The 18,145-nt window shown below is 38.2% G+C and overlaps 1 protein-coding gene across 5 annotated transcripts in view; it reads left to right on the plus strand.

Moving 5' to 3' along the window:
* G9a (histone-lysine N-methyltransferase G9a) overlaps nucleotides 1-14,014 on the plus strand; it is a 188,644-nt gene extending 174,630 nt beyond the window's left edge. For all 5 annotated transcript variants that reach the window (XM_071686979.1, XM_071686983.1, XM_071686980.1 and 2 more), the window contains 3 exons: nucleotides 111-206; nucleotides 6,702-6,877; nucleotides 11,182-14,014. In XM_071686979.1, the coding sequence (XP_071543080.1) occupies nucleotides 111-206; nucleotides 6,702-6,877; nucleotides 11,182-11,332 (423 nt within the window). In that variant the 3' untranslated portion in view covers nucleotides 11,333-14,014. The remainder of the gene's footprint in view (nucleotides 1-110; nucleotides 207-6,701; nucleotides 6,878-11,181) is intronic.
* Nucleotides 14,015-18,145: the final 4,131 nt, after the last annotated feature.

The following is an 18,145-nucleotide window of genomic DNA, read 5'->3' on the forward strand; positions in this document are numbered from 1 at the left end:
ACCATACTTTAGTAGTGTTAAATATGTGTCATAGGAAATTATTTAATAACTAAAAGTAGTGGATTTGAGTAATGTATGCTTGTGAAAGTGATACTTGATTTGTGTTGTAGGGTTCCTATGTTTGTGAGTACGTTGGAGAAATCATCACAGATCTTGAGGCTGATCAGAGACGAGATGACTCGTATCTGTTTGATCTTGATAATAAGGTAAGTTGTAAAGATTTTCTTATTACATAATGTTACTCAGTAACACATACTATCAAAACACACATGCACTAGCTTCATACTCACTCTTCATTTCTTTCATTACATTTTATGGAAATTATGAAACGTTTTATTGAAAAGTACTTTAATATTTTGTTATGTTTCTTAATAAAATAAATTTGCTTGAAAACCCCAGTTTAGGGCTTATTTTTCATTCTGAATATGAATGCAGAGCAGAAAAATTATTTAAGCCTTTTGATAAAGCACTAGAATGATGAAAAATGAATGAAAACACATTTGCCTATAACCAGACCTCTATCTATCTCTCTCTCTATCTTTCTATCTATCTATCTATCTGTCTGTATTTCTGCTGCCCTTTCCCTTTGGGTACTTTCTCTAGGGGGTGGCCATGGCAACAGAATCTCCATAACTGTTGAACTCCAGTGCTGCTTCTTAGCCTTTAGTGCCACTCCATTAACAGGACACCTACCTAATGTTACAATCTAATAATTTTACCTAATGCTCCCAGCTAATGCTCCTATTTACTACTCTCTAATGTTTCTACCTAAAGCTCCAGTATAATTTTCCTTCCTACTACTTCTATCTATTGCTCCTATCATTTTGCACAAAAGGCTGGGCTTGCACAAAGTGCTCTCCGCAGGAAAATCTAGAGTTGTCAGGAATGAGTTATGTGTGTTAAGTGTTATCAAGTGTTATATTTGACAAGGAGAGATTGTATGTGTGTGAACAATGCCAGCAGTCCACGTGGGTGAAGCAGAAAGAAATGAAAATGCGAGTTATTATTACTTATGATTATATGAAAATGGAACACTTCTTTACTTTTCTTTCTAAATTATTCTAATGTTTGTAATTGTGTATCAGATTATAGTATCTTCTATTCTTTTTAGATGAGGAGAAATAGTAGGTAGGAGTTATTGATTACTTGTGATTATATGGAAAAGGGAACACTTCTTTACCTTTCTTTCTAAATGATTCTAATGTGTATAATTGTGTATCAGATTACAGTATCTTCTATTCTTTTTAGATGAGGAGAAATAGCAGGTAGTGTTATCTTTGATGGAGAGAGATTGTATGTTTGTGTACATACTACCAGCAGTCCACGTATAGGTGAGGGAGAAAGAATTAAGAGGGCAAGTTATTGATTACTTGTCATGATTATATGAAAAATAGAAAATTTTTTTACTCTTCACTTTAAATGATTCTAATATTTGTAGTTGTGTTAAGGGCTATAGCACCTTCTGTTCTTTTTAGATAAGGAGATAATTAGCATTAGGTAGAAATAGTAGGTAGGAACATAAGGCAGTAGTTTTAGGTAGGAGAAGTAAGTTGGAATATTAGGTTGACACATTAGATAGAAGTAGCCTATAGGAACATTCAATTGAAGTCTCTGGAAACAGTGCTAGAGTTGCTCCACTGCCAGTGGCCTGTTAAGGGTGATGCACCAAAGGCTAGGAAGTGGCACCAGAGTTCACATCATGGAAACTCTTTTGTGATGGTGACCCCCTCAAGAGAGTTCCTGGAGGGAACGGGCATCATGCATTTAGATCAATGAATAGATAATTAGTCTGTTCTTTGACTGGATTGTTATGCTGAAGCACCACATTTGTTGTTATTTGACTGGATTGTCATGCTGAAGCACCACATTTGTTATTATTTATACTGCATTCATTTTGGCAAGGCCACACATGATAGCTTAGTCCCAGTAACTCCACTTCTTCCTCGACGGGCTGGGGATCTATGAAGTGACAGCAGGTGATAGGTAGATGTCATTGGTTAATGCGACATTTGCCATCAATTATTTCATTAATATATGAAAGAGACAGGAGGTCAAGAGAAAGGTGCAAGAGGTGAAAAAGAGGGCAAATGAGAGTTGGGGTGAGAGAGTATCATTAAATTTTAGGGAGAATAAAAAGATGTTCTGCAAGGAGGTAAATAAAGTGCGTAAGCCAAGGGAGCAAATGGGAACTTCAGTGAAGGGCGCAAATGGGGAGGTGATAACAAGTAGTGGTGATGTGGGAAGGAGATGGAGTGAGTATTTTGAAGGTTTGTTGAATGTGTTTGATGATAGAGTGGCAGATATAGGGTGTTTTGGTTGAGGTGGTGTGCAAAGTGAGAGGGTTAGGGAAAATGATTTGGTAAACAGAGAAGAGGTAGTAAAAGCTTTGCGGAAAATGAAAGCCGGCAAGGCAGCAGGTTTGGATGGTATTGCAGTGGAATTTATTAAAAGAGGGGGTGACTGTATTATTGACTGGTTGGTAAGGTTATTTAATGTATGTATGACTCATGTGAGGTGCCTGAGGATTGGCGGAATGCGTGCATAGTGCCATTGTACAAAGGCAAAGGGGATAAGAGTGAGTGCTCAAATTACAGAGGTATAAGTTTGTTGAGTATTCCTGGGAAATTATATGGGAGGGTATTGATTGAAAGGGTGAAGGCATGTACAGAGCATCAGATTGGGGAAGAGCAGTGTGGTTTCAGAAGTGGTAAAGGATGTGTGGATCAGGTGTTTGCTTTGAAGAATGTATGTGAGAAATACTTAGAAAAGCAAATGGATTTGTATGTAGCATTTATGGATCTGTAGAAGTCATATGATAGAGTTGATAGAGATGCTCTGTGGAAGGTATTAAGAATATATGGTGTGGGAGGCAAGTTGTTAGAAGCAGTGAAAAGTTTTTATCGAGGATGTAAGGCATGTGTACGTGTAGGAAGAGAGGAAAGTGATTGGTTCTCAGTGAATGTAGGTTTGCAGCAGGGGTGTGTGATGTCTCCATGGTTGTTTAATTTGTTTATGGATGGGGTTGTAAGGGAGGTGAATGCAAGAGTTTTGGAAAGAGGGGCAAGTATGAAGTCTGTTGGGGATGAGAGAGCTTGGGAAGTGAGTCAGTTGTTGTTCGCTGATGATACAGCGCTGGTGGCTGATTCATGTGAGAAACTGCAGAAGCTGGTGACTGAGTTTGGTAAAGTGTGTGAAAGAAGAAAGTTAAGAGTAAATGTGAATAAGAGCAAGGTTATTAGGCACAGTAGGGTTGAGGGTCAAGTCAATTGGGAGGTAAGTTTGAATGGAAAAAACTGGAGGAAGTAAAGTGTTTTAGATATCTGGGAGTGGATATGGAAGCGGAAGTGGATCATAGGGTGGGGGAGGGGGCGAAAATCCTGGGAGCCTTGAAGAATGTGTGGAAGTCGAGAACATTATCTCGGAAAGCAAGAATGGATATGTTTGAAGGAATAGTGGTTCCAACAATGTTGCATGGTTGCGAGGCGTGGGCTATGGATAGAGTTGTGCGCAGGAGGATGGATGTGCTGGAAATGAGATGTTTGAGGACAATGTGTGGTGTGAGGTGGTTTGATCGAGTAAGTAACGTAAGGGTAAGAGAGATGTGTGGAAATAAAAAGAGCGTGGTTGAGAGAGCAGAAGAGGGTGTTTTGAAATGGTTTGGGCACATGGAGAGAATGAGTGAGGAAAGATTGACCAAGAGGATATATGTGTCGGAGGTGGAGGGAACGAGGAGAAGAGGCAGACCAAATTGGAGGTGGAAAGATGGAGTGAAAAAGATTTTGTGTGATCGGGGCCTGAACATGCAGGAGGGTGAAAGGAGGGCAAGGAATAGAGTGAATTGGATCGATGTGGTATACCGGGGTTGACGTGCTGTCAGTGGATTGAATCAGTGCCTGTGAAGCGTCTGGGGTAAACCATGGAAAGCTGTGTAGGTATGTATATTTGCGTGTGTGGACGTATGTATATACATGTGTATGGGGGTGGGTTGGGCCATTTCTTTCGTCTGTTTCCTTGCGCTACCTCGCAAACGCGGGAGACAGCGACAAAGGAAAAAAAAAAAAAAAAAAGATGAATCGATACTATATTAGCTTTTCATCAATGCGTGCACAGTATTGTTGTTTTGTGCTTATCATCTACACTATGTTGATTATTTAATATGTCAAGTAGGTGACAATATTATTGGAATGAATATGTAGCACAAAAAAAAATGTCACTTGATATCGACAGGCTCCAGGTTGGAGCTCCCAACCAGGTCATGTGTGTGTGTGTGTGTCACTGGGACTAAGCTATCATGAGTGGCCTTGCCAAAATGATAGCGGTATAGTCATATCCTATATATATTAGTGATAATGCTTGTTTAGGACGCTACATGTGTGAGGATGTTGGTGTAGCTATTGCATCAGTATGGGAATTTTAGTATAGTTATGATATCAGCATGGTGGTGTCAGTGTATCAGTGCCATGAGTGAGAGGATGTTTGCGTAACACTGTTGGAGAAGTACAAAAATATCTATTCTTATGTGTGAAAATGTGTTTTCAGATGTCTCTTTCACTGATTCCTTAAAGACTTTGGTTCATATATATATTTTTTCTTTTTTCAAATTTGTTTGACAGTATGTGAGATGTATGATGATGACAAACTCAAAAACATTTTGGTTTGTTTTTTGGTATATTCTGCTAAGCTTTTGCATTGTCAATTTTGGCTTTATATGATTAAACTAATATGATAATTTTTGCTTCCAATGTTTTTTTTTTAACGACATGAAAAAATACAAGGAAGCATTCTTGTTTGCCATTCTCCATGTCAGTTACAAATGAAAACATACTGTGCTACTTCATTCATGAAAAAATACTATATACTACAAGTTTACTAACTAAAGTAATGGTGTTTGAGAGGAAACAGAGTGAAAGTATAGATTTTGTGAAAATTTCAGGAGTGCAAGAAGAAAGTGTACTAAAGTGTGTCATAGGTATGGGAGGGAGAGAGACTAGATGGAAGAGGGAAGAGAATTTAAGTCTCTTGGAGCTGTTTTGGATAAGTTTGGCAGCATGGAAGGACTGATAGGAGAGAGAGCATTACATGGTAGAAAAGCAATTGGTTCCCGTAATAGAATAATGAAGGGCTGAGGTGTGAGTATGGAAGTGAAGAATGGATTAAAGGATGCATTGTCCTCCTGACCCTGACTTGTGCAGCCAAAACATGGACATGGAATGAATTGCAGAAGTCAAGAAGCTAGGTTATGGAAATGAACTATTTTAGAGAAGCATGTGATATGACTAGATGGAATGAAGAAAGAAATGAAAGGGTATATAAGAGATGAGTATGTCAAGGAATGCAAATGGAATGAATTGTGGACTGGTAGAGAGGGTGAAATGTAATACTTTGAGGTGGTTTGGACATGTGGAATGAATACAAGACAGGAAGTTTACATGGTGAGTTTATGATAGTACAGTTATTGAGGTTAGTGTGAGATGAAGACCACCTGTGATATGGGGAAACAGAGTGGAAGAGTATTGAAGGGAGAGAGATGGTGGAAAAATGTGTGGAATAGTGTATGCAAGGGAGGCATAGAAGGACAGGGATGAAGAGACTTTTGCATTGCCAATCCCCTTGATGAGAGTCCCTGGAGGGAACGGGCATTAGGGATATAGTTAACTACATCAGAGTTGCCAATTATTGCTTTTGTCCACCAGAGACTGATGAGAAATTTATGTCCAGAACTATACATTGCACCTTGATGTAAGAAAACTTTGCAAGAAATAGATAACGTGGCAACTATAGAAAAATAGATATTTTTGGCTGTTATAGAAGAAAATATTGTGAGAAGTCATTTAGTATGTGAGTAGTGACCACTGCTCAAAAGCTTAAGTGTTGCTTCTAGTACGAGGTACAAACATTTCTAGATTTTTTTACCCTGTTTTGGAAGTACGTTGTGAATTGTCATAATATGTGGTACAGGTTGTGCGTTTAAAATCTGGCGCTCTGAGGATCTGCCACCAGGGTGGTGCTGTTAGCAGCGCTAAGGTGCCAAAATCTGTTTACACTGCAGCCGAGCTAATTAACAGCCCTGTTAATTTCATATATTCAGCTGTCTTTTAGCCCTTCAGGATATCATCCAAGAGACCAAGAGGTGCAGAAGATGGTGCTAGTGCTAATAAGCATAAGCATAAATCATTATCTATGCTTGCAAAGATGGTTACTGAAGAAATTAGATAAAAAGACTTCTGTAAAGACTATGTGTTAGTACTATGAGATTGGATCATCAAATGTGTATGACTTAGGGGTCAATTTCTGTTTTTTGTCATTTTTTGTGGTCCGGCAATGGCCAGGTCCCAAGGTTGCTGGATTAAAGAGGTACAATCTGTAGTATGCTGAGCTATCTGCTTGTGTGCCTAACTCCGATACCTGGTCTTCAGTGACTTCTCAGTCAGTCAGTTCATCTAATGGAAAGTATGATGCTAGTATTAGTCACAGGAGATGTCAGCTTGAAATTGGCTGGACTCATGAGTATTTAGCATTAGGATGATGATACATTTTGCAAAATTTTTAAGGATGTATAGTTTTATTTTGTTCATTGGAGGTTTTGAAAATCACTTTTGTTACAAACTTAAGAGAAGTCTTTCATAAAAGATGTCTTTATTATAGAGCTAGATGCACCATACTATTCACTGCAATTGTACAGAATTGAACTCTTTCACCAGGATAGTGAGACCTTCTGTATTGATGCAAGAGCTTATGGTAATATAGCTCGTTTTATCAACCATCTTTGTGAGGCAAACCTGACACCAGTGAAGGTCTTCATTGACCATCAAGATTTAACCTTTCCAAGAATTGCGTTCTTTGCTAACCGTGATATTGAGGCTGATGAGGAACTTGGGTAAGTAGCAATTTTTAATCATAAATGTGAGGTAATTTAGTTTGGTCATGATACACGAAGTTTGGAATATTTAACTGGAATGCACCAACATCATTTCATTAAGTTTAACCATGTCGCTTCATTAGAAAATTTTGATAGGTATCTATTGCCATTCTTCGTCTGTTTCCTGGTGCCACCTTGCTGATGTGGGAAATGGCGATCAAGTATAATGATAAATGAAAAAAAATATGTATTATTTAAGGATTCAGACCATAACTTGTTTTGTTCAAAGACGAGATCTTCCTACTCTTTTGACATAGTGTTTTTAATACGCAATAAAGATTTTCTAAATCATCTTGCACCAATTAAGATCATAACTCCCAACGTGCCCTCATAGGTTAATCATAAGTGCAGCTAGAGCAGTGTCTTTGGTTCCCATGTATTTTATTAACTTTTTGTTAGTTTCATGATAAACTAGCACTAGTGCAGTAACTTAGGATTTCATCTTAGACTCCACTGATATCAATCATCTGGCTGGTAATTTTTCATTAGCCTTTGTGAATATTGTTTCTTTTGTTCATGGAAATGGTGGTAATGGGGGTTTTATGTAAACGTTGAGGAAATAGGAATGGGCCTGTAGCATGCTGGAGGTTGTGGGCTTAGAAGGTAAATTTGTTAATGTTTGTGGATGACCTGGTTGTAGCGGCATACTCCAGAGAGAAACTAGAGTTTCATGATAGAGTTTGGGAGAGGCTGTAAAAGAAGAAATGTGAACAGACATAAGTTGATGAGGTGAGGTAGTGGTGTGAGAAAGGACTGTCCCAGTATGAGTTGAGATAAGAAGGACTGAGAGGAAATGGAGTGCTTTAGGGACCTGGAAGTGGATTTAGCAGTAGATTACAGGATGGAAAAAAGGGAAAGTCTTAGATGCCTTAAGGAGTGTGTGGAAAGAAATGTCATTGTATGTAGGGGCAAAGATGGTAATGTGTGAAGGGTGTTGTTTGGAATTATGTCTTAGGCCATAAACACGGAGGGCAGGAACATAGTAAATGTGCTGAAAATTTGATATCTAAGGATGATATGTAGCATGAGTCAGGTTAATTGTTTGGGAAATAACATTATCAAAGAGAGGTATATTATATAACTAAGAGGTTCATACCAGGCACAATGAGAGGATGAGTAAATAGAGAGTAACAAAGAAGGTCTGCATGTCAGAAACAGAAGGAATTAAGGGAAAGGAGATACCAAGAAGACACGGATGGATATAGCTTTTATAGGGCACTAGGGCCAGAGCATTCAGCAGAGGAAAAGGCATGCATTTTATAGGAAGAACTGGAGGGTTACATTATATGAAGGATATGCCTATCATGGGTTAACCAGGGTATATAAAGTGGTTTGTGTAAACTGGTCATGGTGTCTGTTTTATATATATATACTTCGCTGAAGTAGGGGGTAGCGATGTTTCCTGTGGGGTGGGGTAGTGCCAGGAATGGATGAATGCAAGTATGAATACACATGTACATGTCTATTTATGTATATGTCTGTGTATGTGTATGTACATGTGTATATGTTTATATATATGTGCATGTATGGGCATTTATGTATAAATATGTGTATATGAGTGGATGGACCATTCTTTGTCTCTCTCCTGGTACTACTTCACTGACACGGGAAGCGGCGATCAAGTATGATAGATAAATAGAAGTGTTTTTAGGTATCTGGGAGTGGACTTATCAGTGAATGGAACCATGGAAGTGGAAGTGAGTCACAGGGTAGGGGAGGGATTGAGGATTCTGAGAGCAACGAAGAATGTGTGGAAGGAGAGAACATTATCTTAGAGATCAAAAATGGGTATTTTTGAAGGAATATTAGTTCCAACAATGTTATATGGTTGCAAGGAATGGGCTATAAGTAGAGTTGTATGGAGGAGGGTGGATGTGTTGAAAATGAAATGTTAGAGGACAATATGTGGTGTGAGGTTGTTTGATCAAGTAAGTAATGAAAGGAAAGAGAGATGTGTGGAAATATAAAGGGTGTGGTTGAGAGAGCAGAAGAGGGTGAGTTGAAATGGTTTGGACATATGGAGAGAATGAGTGAGGAAAGATTGACAAAAAGGTTATATGTGCCAGAGGTGGAGGGGGAACAAGGAGAAGCTGGAGACCGAACTGGAGGTGGAGGGATGGAGTGAAAAAGATTTTGGATGATCGGGGCTGAACATACAGGAGAGTGAGAGGCATGCAAGGGATAGGATGAATTGGAACTATGTGCTATACTTGGGTCAATGTGCTGTCAATAGCTCTTTCCTTCACTTCAGTAACATTATTGATCAGAGAGAATTATTTCTTCTCATCTTCAAGGCTTGATAATGACAACAATAAATTCAAATACATGGTATTTATTTTGAAGATAACCCACACACACACACACACACACACACACACACACACACACACACACACACACACACACACACACACACACACACACACACACATACATGCACACCACTATTTTCTAAAACTTGTCGCCTGCAGTGACATATTCCAATGCGAAGCCTAGTCGCTCCTCTTTTTTTTTTCGTCTGTCAGGAACAGCTTGCTATCAGAGATCCCGTGATGGAGTCCAGCTTTGTAAAATATTTTTCTTATTGTTTGGACCCCAAGCCGACTTCCTATTTTGTTTTTGAGTTCTACTTCTGTGGTAAGGGGGCTTTGCCTGGCTCTTTCAAGGATGACTTGTTGCAGATTACCACTTCTCTTTAGGCTTCTTATGTTGTTTCTTCTATCCTCTTCACCCTGCAGTAAACTGTCCTTTTGTTTATATTCAGTATGGGTGATATCTCTGATGGTGGAATATCCACAGACATGAGAGCTCTGATAGACTGTCACTGTTCAAGCATGATTTCACTTCTGCAGATGTGTTGGTCCATTGTGTCGTGCCTCACCAGTTGAACATAGCGCTTGGTGACATCACCATCAAGCAAAGGTTTATGCCTCATTATCTTTAATCTTTTTGATAAACAAAAAGCTTTTGCATTTTGAAAATATTTGTTTTCAATTAGTTTAGTACTTTCTCGAATAATTACTGTATATTTTTAAATGTATGATAGTGTTATGAGTGACTTGGAACTATTCTTGACTAAATCTGAACGAAATGAAAAACTCCGTGTCAGAAAGTTTCAACAGGGCCTAGAACAACATCCTAATTAAAGCATTATTGACATGCACAACTGATACATTTCTTCTTATAGATTACATAGAGTGCATTTCAATAGGATAAAGATTTTTAAGTTGCGATGGGTTCCCAGGTGTCGCTCTCTAAACAAAACTCACTGGAAAGTATGACAACACAAAGTACAGTCAACTGTACTTATTTTTACTTGCTTACAGTCATCCACTGCCAACGCTTCCTTGCTAGACAGAAATCATTGCAGATGCATGAAAGGGAAAAAGAAAAAAGATAACATGCATTTTCTTCTCCCCACACCTGATCGCCACCCCCTGCATCAGCAAGGTAGCACCAGGAAACAGACAAAGGAAGGCCACATCCATACTCGAGCTGTCATGTGTATTGCACCGAAAAGACAGTTGCCTATCCACATCCAAACCCCAGGGTAGAACATGGGGTCTACCCTGGATGTTTCACATGCTCTGGTTTAGTCCATTAGCAGCACATTGAACCCAGCATACCACACTGTTCCATTCACTCTGTCCTGTGCAAGACTTTCACCCTCTTGCATGTTCAGACCCGTATTGCTCAAAGTCTTTTTCACTCCATCCTTCCATCTCCAGTTTGGTCTCTTCATTCTCCTTGGTTGCTCTGCTTCTGACATATCTCCTCTTTGTCAGCCTTTCCTCATGCATTCTCTCCATATGTCTGAACCATTTCAACACACCCTCTTCTGCTCTCAACCACACTCTTTTTATTTCCACACACCTCCCTTACCCTTTCATTACTTACTTGATCAAACCACTTTACACCACATATTGTCCTCAAACTTATTGTTTCCAACACATCAACCCACCTCCTCACAACCCTATCTATAGCCCATGCCTTGCAACCACAAAATATTGTTGGAACTACTATTCCTTTGAATATCCCGTTTTTGCTCTCTGAGATAACGTTCTCTCTCTTTCTCTCCAAACATTCTTCATTGGAAAAGTAAAAGGGATCCAAGGTAACATAAGGACCCTTTCAGAAAGGAATCCTAGGTAATATATAGATACTTGTAAATTTTTGATTAGTCCTAGGACTTCTTTTTAATGCCTTCATGTTTTGTTTTTTTGTAGTATTATAGTATTTAAATTTTTTTTCTTATTGTACAGGTTTGACTATGGAGAGAAATTCTGGATAATCAAATACAAGCACTTTACTTGCACTTGTGGATCTGAGAAATGCAAATATTCCAGTGAAACTATTCACACAACCCTTGAGAATTACAACAAGAAAATAAGAGAAATGCAAGAAATGATGTAAAAGTTTGCTACTAGCAAGTGAGTTAGAACTTTTCCTTTTCTTTTTTTTTTTTTGAAATAAAAATGTACATTCCCAGGAGATACCAAGTTGTTGAGCTGGAAGAGGCATATTTTTTATGGCAACTAAAATTGCATATAGATTAAATGAATAGAGTGGGATTGAAATGTAGCTGCAGTTAAGGAATTAGATATGATTAAAATCTGAGTAAGAGTAAGAGGGAGGGAAAGAGCAAGTAGGAAATGAAAGAAAGGATGGAATGAAAGGCTTTGAAGTGATAGGGCCTGAACATTCAGGTGGAGGTGTGCATGGAATAAAGTAAATTGGAGTGATTTGTGTGTTTGGAGTGGGGGGGTGGAGGCAGTGTGCTATCAGAAAGCTAAACCAGGGGATATGAAATGAGTTGGAGAAACAGAATTGGTTTGTGGGGTTCATCATTAGATGATTTGCCTTGATTTTGATGCATCATACATGACACCTGGAGAGTGGATGAGTGGATGTAACAAATGAGGCTGTTGTTTTATATCTTCTAAACACAATCTAGCTAAAGTGGGAAATAGCAGACACTTATGAAAAAATTAAGCTTTTCTTTGGATTTTGGAAAAAGAATGTTTTGGTGCACTTAAGGTTACACTGTTTAGAATCATTTACTTTCAGAGGGCTGCACAGTATCAGCAAATATAATTTTAAAATGAAAAGCTACAATGATAAATTCATGCTGATGAAGAATCATGAGACTTCACATTTATTTGGTATTGTCGTTGGTTTTACTGTCACAAGATTTTTTTAAAGCAGATAGTATGCTTAATTTAAAAAAATATCAAAAGAAAATTTTTAACTCATCTTTAATGCTATTTCTTGCCAGACTGGACCCCTTATTTTATTGCATTTCCTTTATGTCAGGTGTACGACAAGATTACAAGACGTTTAGTGAAATGATAATAATGAATTGATCTAATGGTTCATTCTGAATTTTGTGATACAGATGTATTTTTTGTAGGTCAGGTAAATTCTCTGTAGTATAACTGGGAAATGAATTAATGTCTGGTCACATTTTTGACTTGCCTGTGCCTGATATATTTATTTCATTGTAAAAGTACAAACCGTATATGACTGATTGATGATTTTGAAGGTTGGACGTCTGATTATACTGGACACTTCCTTTTTAAGTACAACATATGAGATTTATTGGATTGCTTAATTTCAGTTGTATAATGAATCATACATAAGTCTACCTAAGTGATATACTTGTGCGTGAGATGATATTTTCATCTTTGATATGCTTTGAATGCATGACACACCTGCTAGTTACATTTTTTGTTTGACATTAGATTTATTAAATATGATATCTACATAGTAGTTGTGATGAAGTGAACAATTTTAATTCTTTTCATTATTATATTTAAGCACATTCATCAAAGTCATTCATCAATGAGATTTATGCATGACATTATTAAGACTGTTTAATCTGTCGTTCACTGTCACGTAAACCATAGTTTTCAAAAGGGCCTGCTTGTGCATAAAAGAAAAAAATATGTACACGCAATTATACACATGCTTGCCCAGTTGTTTCTTATTTCTTTTTAATATATCTCTGTATATCTCTGTATAGAGAAATATCTCCTTTAATATCTCTGTATAGAGAAATAAATGAGATGTTACATGACTGGGGCATTTGGAAAAAATATTAAATTTTTAAAAGTTAAATCTCTCAGGGTTTCTGGGCTGGGTGACCTTTCCACCTGCTCGGGGTCTGGAGACATTGGGTCTTCTTATGTACTTCATGTTAGCACTAAACATGTTTGTATTTTTTCAATCAGATGCTTTCTTATTGAAATAGAAATACCATATTCTTTTCAAAATGGTCCTGAAAAGTGTATTTACAATTTAAATAAATCTTCAAGAAAATTATTTCTACATGAAATTATACCATGAATTTTTTTGTAAATGTTAATATATAAGAATATATAATTTTTACCAGCATTGCATATATATATATGAAAGCTAGTGATATACAATAAAGCCAATATTGAGAATTACTTAAAGTATTTCATATGATGAATATGTAAGAAAACCTTAAGAAGGTAAGATTTGATGTTGCACAAAATGCATGTGAAAACCTAAAGTGAGTTCCTTTCAGTTGGCCCCCTTTTGTTGTCACATAATCCATAACTTTAATCTGGATTTTTCCATATGGCATGAAGATGATTGATCCATAATTAGTAGAGTTGGCTCACTGACATTCTGAGAATGTTATCAGTCAGGCTCAGTCATTCTGAGAATATCAAGATTGTTAATTACTGTTAATACATGAAGAAAGATCTTCCTAGATGTTATTCTGGTTACATAATAGAAGATGGAATTGTGTGCCTTCGTCATTTTTTATGATTATAGGCTCATGTACATTGCCCTGAATATGGAGTAATAAAAACAATAGCCAAAGATGTCCCTGTATAATGATTTTGATTGTTGGACTTTTTATATAGCTAATTGTTAGTACATTTTTATGAAAAAAGTATTTTGTAAGGAAAAGTTAGTGTGGAATGCTTATCTTCAAGAATTTATTGTGATACCTCAGACTGTCTTGAACATGCTATGTTTCATGTTTTGGATTTTTTATTGTTTAATCTTAGCTCCTTTGTACCTTTTGCTCATTTTCTAATTATATTGTTTTATGATATACAATTAGTTTATGATTATTCACTTAGGAATGTGCTAAAGACTAGAGAACAAATGGGAACATTGGTGGAGGGGGGAAGTGATAACAAGAAGTGATGAAGTGAAGAGGAAGATCGAGTAGGTCCATTATGAGTGTTGCATAAGAATTATAGAACCTTACATTGACCACAGATACCTAGGGGTGAATGCTATATGTTAAAAAAGTTTAATTTTGTATTTAAAGTCATCTACAAAATATTGAAGAGCAGAAGTTTATAATTCAGTCAGAAGCAAAGATAATCCTAAACAGGGTGCACATACTGCAGTTATAAGCTACTAAGGTCATCATTCTAGTACATCCTGCCTCCATATTCCCCACATCTCGCAGAAGGTAACTAAAGGGGGCAAGAGCAGGGAGCTGAAAACCCTTACCTTATATTTCTATTTCTAGAAGAGGAAACAAGAGTCAAGTGGGGAGGGGGAGTGTTCATCCTCCTAGAGGGCTCAGATTTGGGTGTCTGAAGGTGTGTGGATGTAATCAAGATGAGAAGACACGGGAGAAGGTAGTATGGTTTAGGAGAGAAACCTGGATGTTCTGTTTCTGAGTGAAACAAAGGTCAAGGGTTAAGGGGAAGAATGGTTTGGAAACATCTTAGGAGTATAGTCAGAGGTGAGGGGATGAGCTAAGGAGGAAGCAGCGCTACTCCTGGAGCAGGAATAGTGTGAGTGTGTGATAGAGTGTACGAAAGTAAATTCTAGATTGATGTAGGTAAAACTGAAAGTGGATGGAGTGAGATGGGTGATTATTGGTGCTTTTGCACCTTGTTATGAGAAGAAAGATCATGGGGCACATGTTTTGGGAGTAGCTGAGTGAGTGTGTCAATAGCTTTGATGCATGAGACCGGATTTAGTGATGGGTGATTTAAATGCCAAGGTGAGTAATGTGGCAGTTGAGGGTATAATTGGTGTACATGGGGTAATCAGTGTTGTGAATGAAAATGGTGAAGAGCTTGTGTATTTGTGTGTTGAAAAAAGACTGGTGAGAGAATATCTGATTTAAAAATAGAGATATACATAACTATTTGTATGCGAGTAGGAGAGATGGTCAGAGGGCATTATTGGATTACGTGTTAATTGATAGGTGTGTAAAAGAGAGACTTTTGGATGTTAATGTGCTGAGAGGGGTAGCTGGAGGGATGTCCGATCACTGTCTTGTGGAGGTATTTTTCAGAAAAGAAGAAAGAATGTTGGGAAGAGAGTGATGAGAGGAAGTGAGCTAAGAAAGGAGATTTGTGTGAGGAAGTACTAGGAGAGATTGACTCAAGTGTAGAATGGCAAAAGGAGAGAGCAAATGACGTAAGGGGAAGGGATGAAGAGTGGGATGTATTTAGGGAAGCATTGATGGTTTGTGCAAAAGATGCATGTGGCATGAGAAAGGTGGGAGGTGGGCAGCTTAGTAAGGGTAGTGAGTGGTGGGATGAAGAACTAAAGTTGTTAGTGAAAGAGAAAAGAGAGGCATTTGGACAACACTTGCAAGGAAGGAGTGCAAATGACTGGGAGATGTATAAAAGAAAGCGGCAGGAGGTCAAGAGAAAGGTTCAAAGGTTGTAAAAGAGGGCAAATGAGAGTTGGAGTGAGAGAGTATCATTAACCTTTAGGGAAAATAAAAGGATTTTTTGGAAGGAGGTAAATAACATGCGTAAGACAAGAGAACAAATGGGTGCATTAGTGAAGGGGCAAGTGGGGAAGTAATAACAGGTAGTGATGAAGTGAAAAGGAGATGGAGTGAGCATTTTGAAGGTTAGTAGAAAGTGTTTGATGATAGAGTGGCTGATGTGAGATGTTTTAGTCGGGGTGGTGTATGAAGCGATAGGATCAGGGAGAATGGTTTGGTTGAGAGAAAAGTAGTAGTGAAAGCTTTGTGGAAGATGAAATTTGGCAAGGCTGCAGGTTTTAATGGCATTGCAGTAGAATTTATTAATAAAGTGAGTGACTGTGTTGTAGATTGGTTGGTAAGGATACTCAATGTATGTATGGATCATTTTGAAGTGCCTGAGGATTGGCAGAATGCATGCATAGTGCAATTGTACAAAAGCAAAGGAAATAAAGATGAGTGTTCCAACTACAGAGGCATAAGTTTGTTGAGTATTCCTGGGAAATTATATGATTGAGAGGGTGAAGGCATGTACAGAACATCAGGTTGGAGAGGAGCAGTGTGGTTTCAGAAGTGGTAGTGGATGTGTGGATCAGGTGTTTCCTTTGAAGAATGTGTGTGAGAAATACTTCGAAAAACAGATGGATTTGTATGTAGCATTTATGGATCTGGAGAAGGCATATTGATAGAGTTGATAGAGATGCTTTGTTTAAGGTCTTAATAGTATATGGTGTGGGAGGTATGTTATTAGAAGCAGTTAAAAGTTTTTACCAAGAATGTAAGGTATGTTTATGAGTAGAAGAGAGGATAGTGATTGGTTCCCAGTGAATGTCAGTCTGTGGCAGAGGTGTCTGATGTCCCCATGGTTGTTTAATTTGTTTATGGATGGGGTGGTTAGGGAGGTAAGTGCAAGAGGTTTGGAGAGAGGGGCGAGTATGCAGTCTGTTGGGGATGAAAGGGCCTGGGAAGTGAGTCATTTGTTGTTCACAATGATACAGCTCTAGTGGCCGACTCAAGTGAGAAACTGCAGAAGAGTTGGTGACTGAGTTTGGAAGTGTGTGAAAAGAGAAAGTTGAGAGTAACTCTGAATAAGAGCAAGGTAATTATTAGGTTCAGTAGGGTTGAGGGACAGGTTTGAATGGAGAAAAATTGGTGGAAGTGAAGTGTTTTATATATCTGGGAGTGGACCTAGCAGCAAATGAAACCATTGAAGTGGAAGTGAGTCACAGGGTAGGGAAGGGGGCGAAGGTTCTAGGAGCAATGAAGAATGTGTGGAAAGAGAGAATGTTATATTGAGCGAAAATGAGTATTTTTGAAAGCATAGTTCCAACATCGTTATATGATTGCAAGGCATGTGCTATAGATGGGGTTGTACAGAGGAGGGTGGATGTGTAGGAAATGAAATTTTTGAGGAATATATGTGGTGTGACAGGGCCTGAACATACAGCAAGGTGAAAGGCATGCCAGGAATAGAGTGAATTGGAACAATGTAGTATACTGGGGACAACGTGCTGTCAGTGGATTGAACCAGGGCTTGTGAAGCGTTTGGGGTAAACCATGGAAAGGTCTGTGGGGCCTGGATGTGGATAGGGAGCTGTGGTTTCATTGCATTACACATGACAGCTAGACTAAATGTGAATGAATGTGGCCTTTTTTTGTCTTTTTATGGTACTACCTCGCTATTTTCTGTGACAGGAATGTTGGAAAGCAAGCAAGTATGAATATGTACATGTGTATATATGTATGTCTATGTATGTATATGTTGATATATGTTGATATGTGTGTATGAGCATTTATGTGTAAATAGAGTGGATGGGCCATTCTTTGTCTGTTTTCTGTTGCTACTTCATTGATGCAGGAAACTGATCAAGTATAATAGATGAAATAATATTTATCTTTTATCATACTTAAGCACTATTTCCCGCGTCAAGTGAGGTAGCACCAGGAAACAGACAAAGAATGGCCCATCCACTCATATGCCCATATATATACATAAATCCCCATTCTTTCTTTTTTCTTTCAAACTATTCGCCATTTCCCGCATTAGCGAGGTAGCGTTAAGAACAGAGGACTGGGCCTTGAGGGAATACCCTCACCTGGCCCAATTCTCTGTTCCTTCTTTTGAAAAAAAAAAAAGAGGGGAGGATTTCCAGCCCCCCGCTCCCTCCCCTTTTAGTCGCCTTCTACGACACGCAGGGAATACGTGGGAAGTATAAATCCCCATACATGCACATATACATACATGTTGGAAAGGATCACAATTTTGCGCGTGATCAAGATATTCCTATGAGTCCACGGGGAAAATGAAACACGAAAAGTTCCCAAGTGCACTTTCGTGTAATAATCACATCATCAGGGGAGACACAAGAGAGAAATATAACAGTCAGTTGATATACATCGAAGAGACGAGGCTAGGACGCCATTTGGTAAACATGTTTACCAAATGGCGTCCTAGCTTCGTCTCTTCGATGTATATCAACTGACTGTTATATTTCTCTCTTGTG

Source organism: Panulirus ornatus, chromosome 43, assembly GCF_036320965.1.
Source record: "Panulirus ornatus isolate Po-2019 chromosome 43, ASM3632096v1, whole genome shotgun sequence".
NCBI classification, from domain to species: domain Eukaryota; kingdom Metazoa; phylum Arthropoda; class Malacostraca; order Decapoda; family Palinuridae; genus Panulirus; species Panulirus ornatus.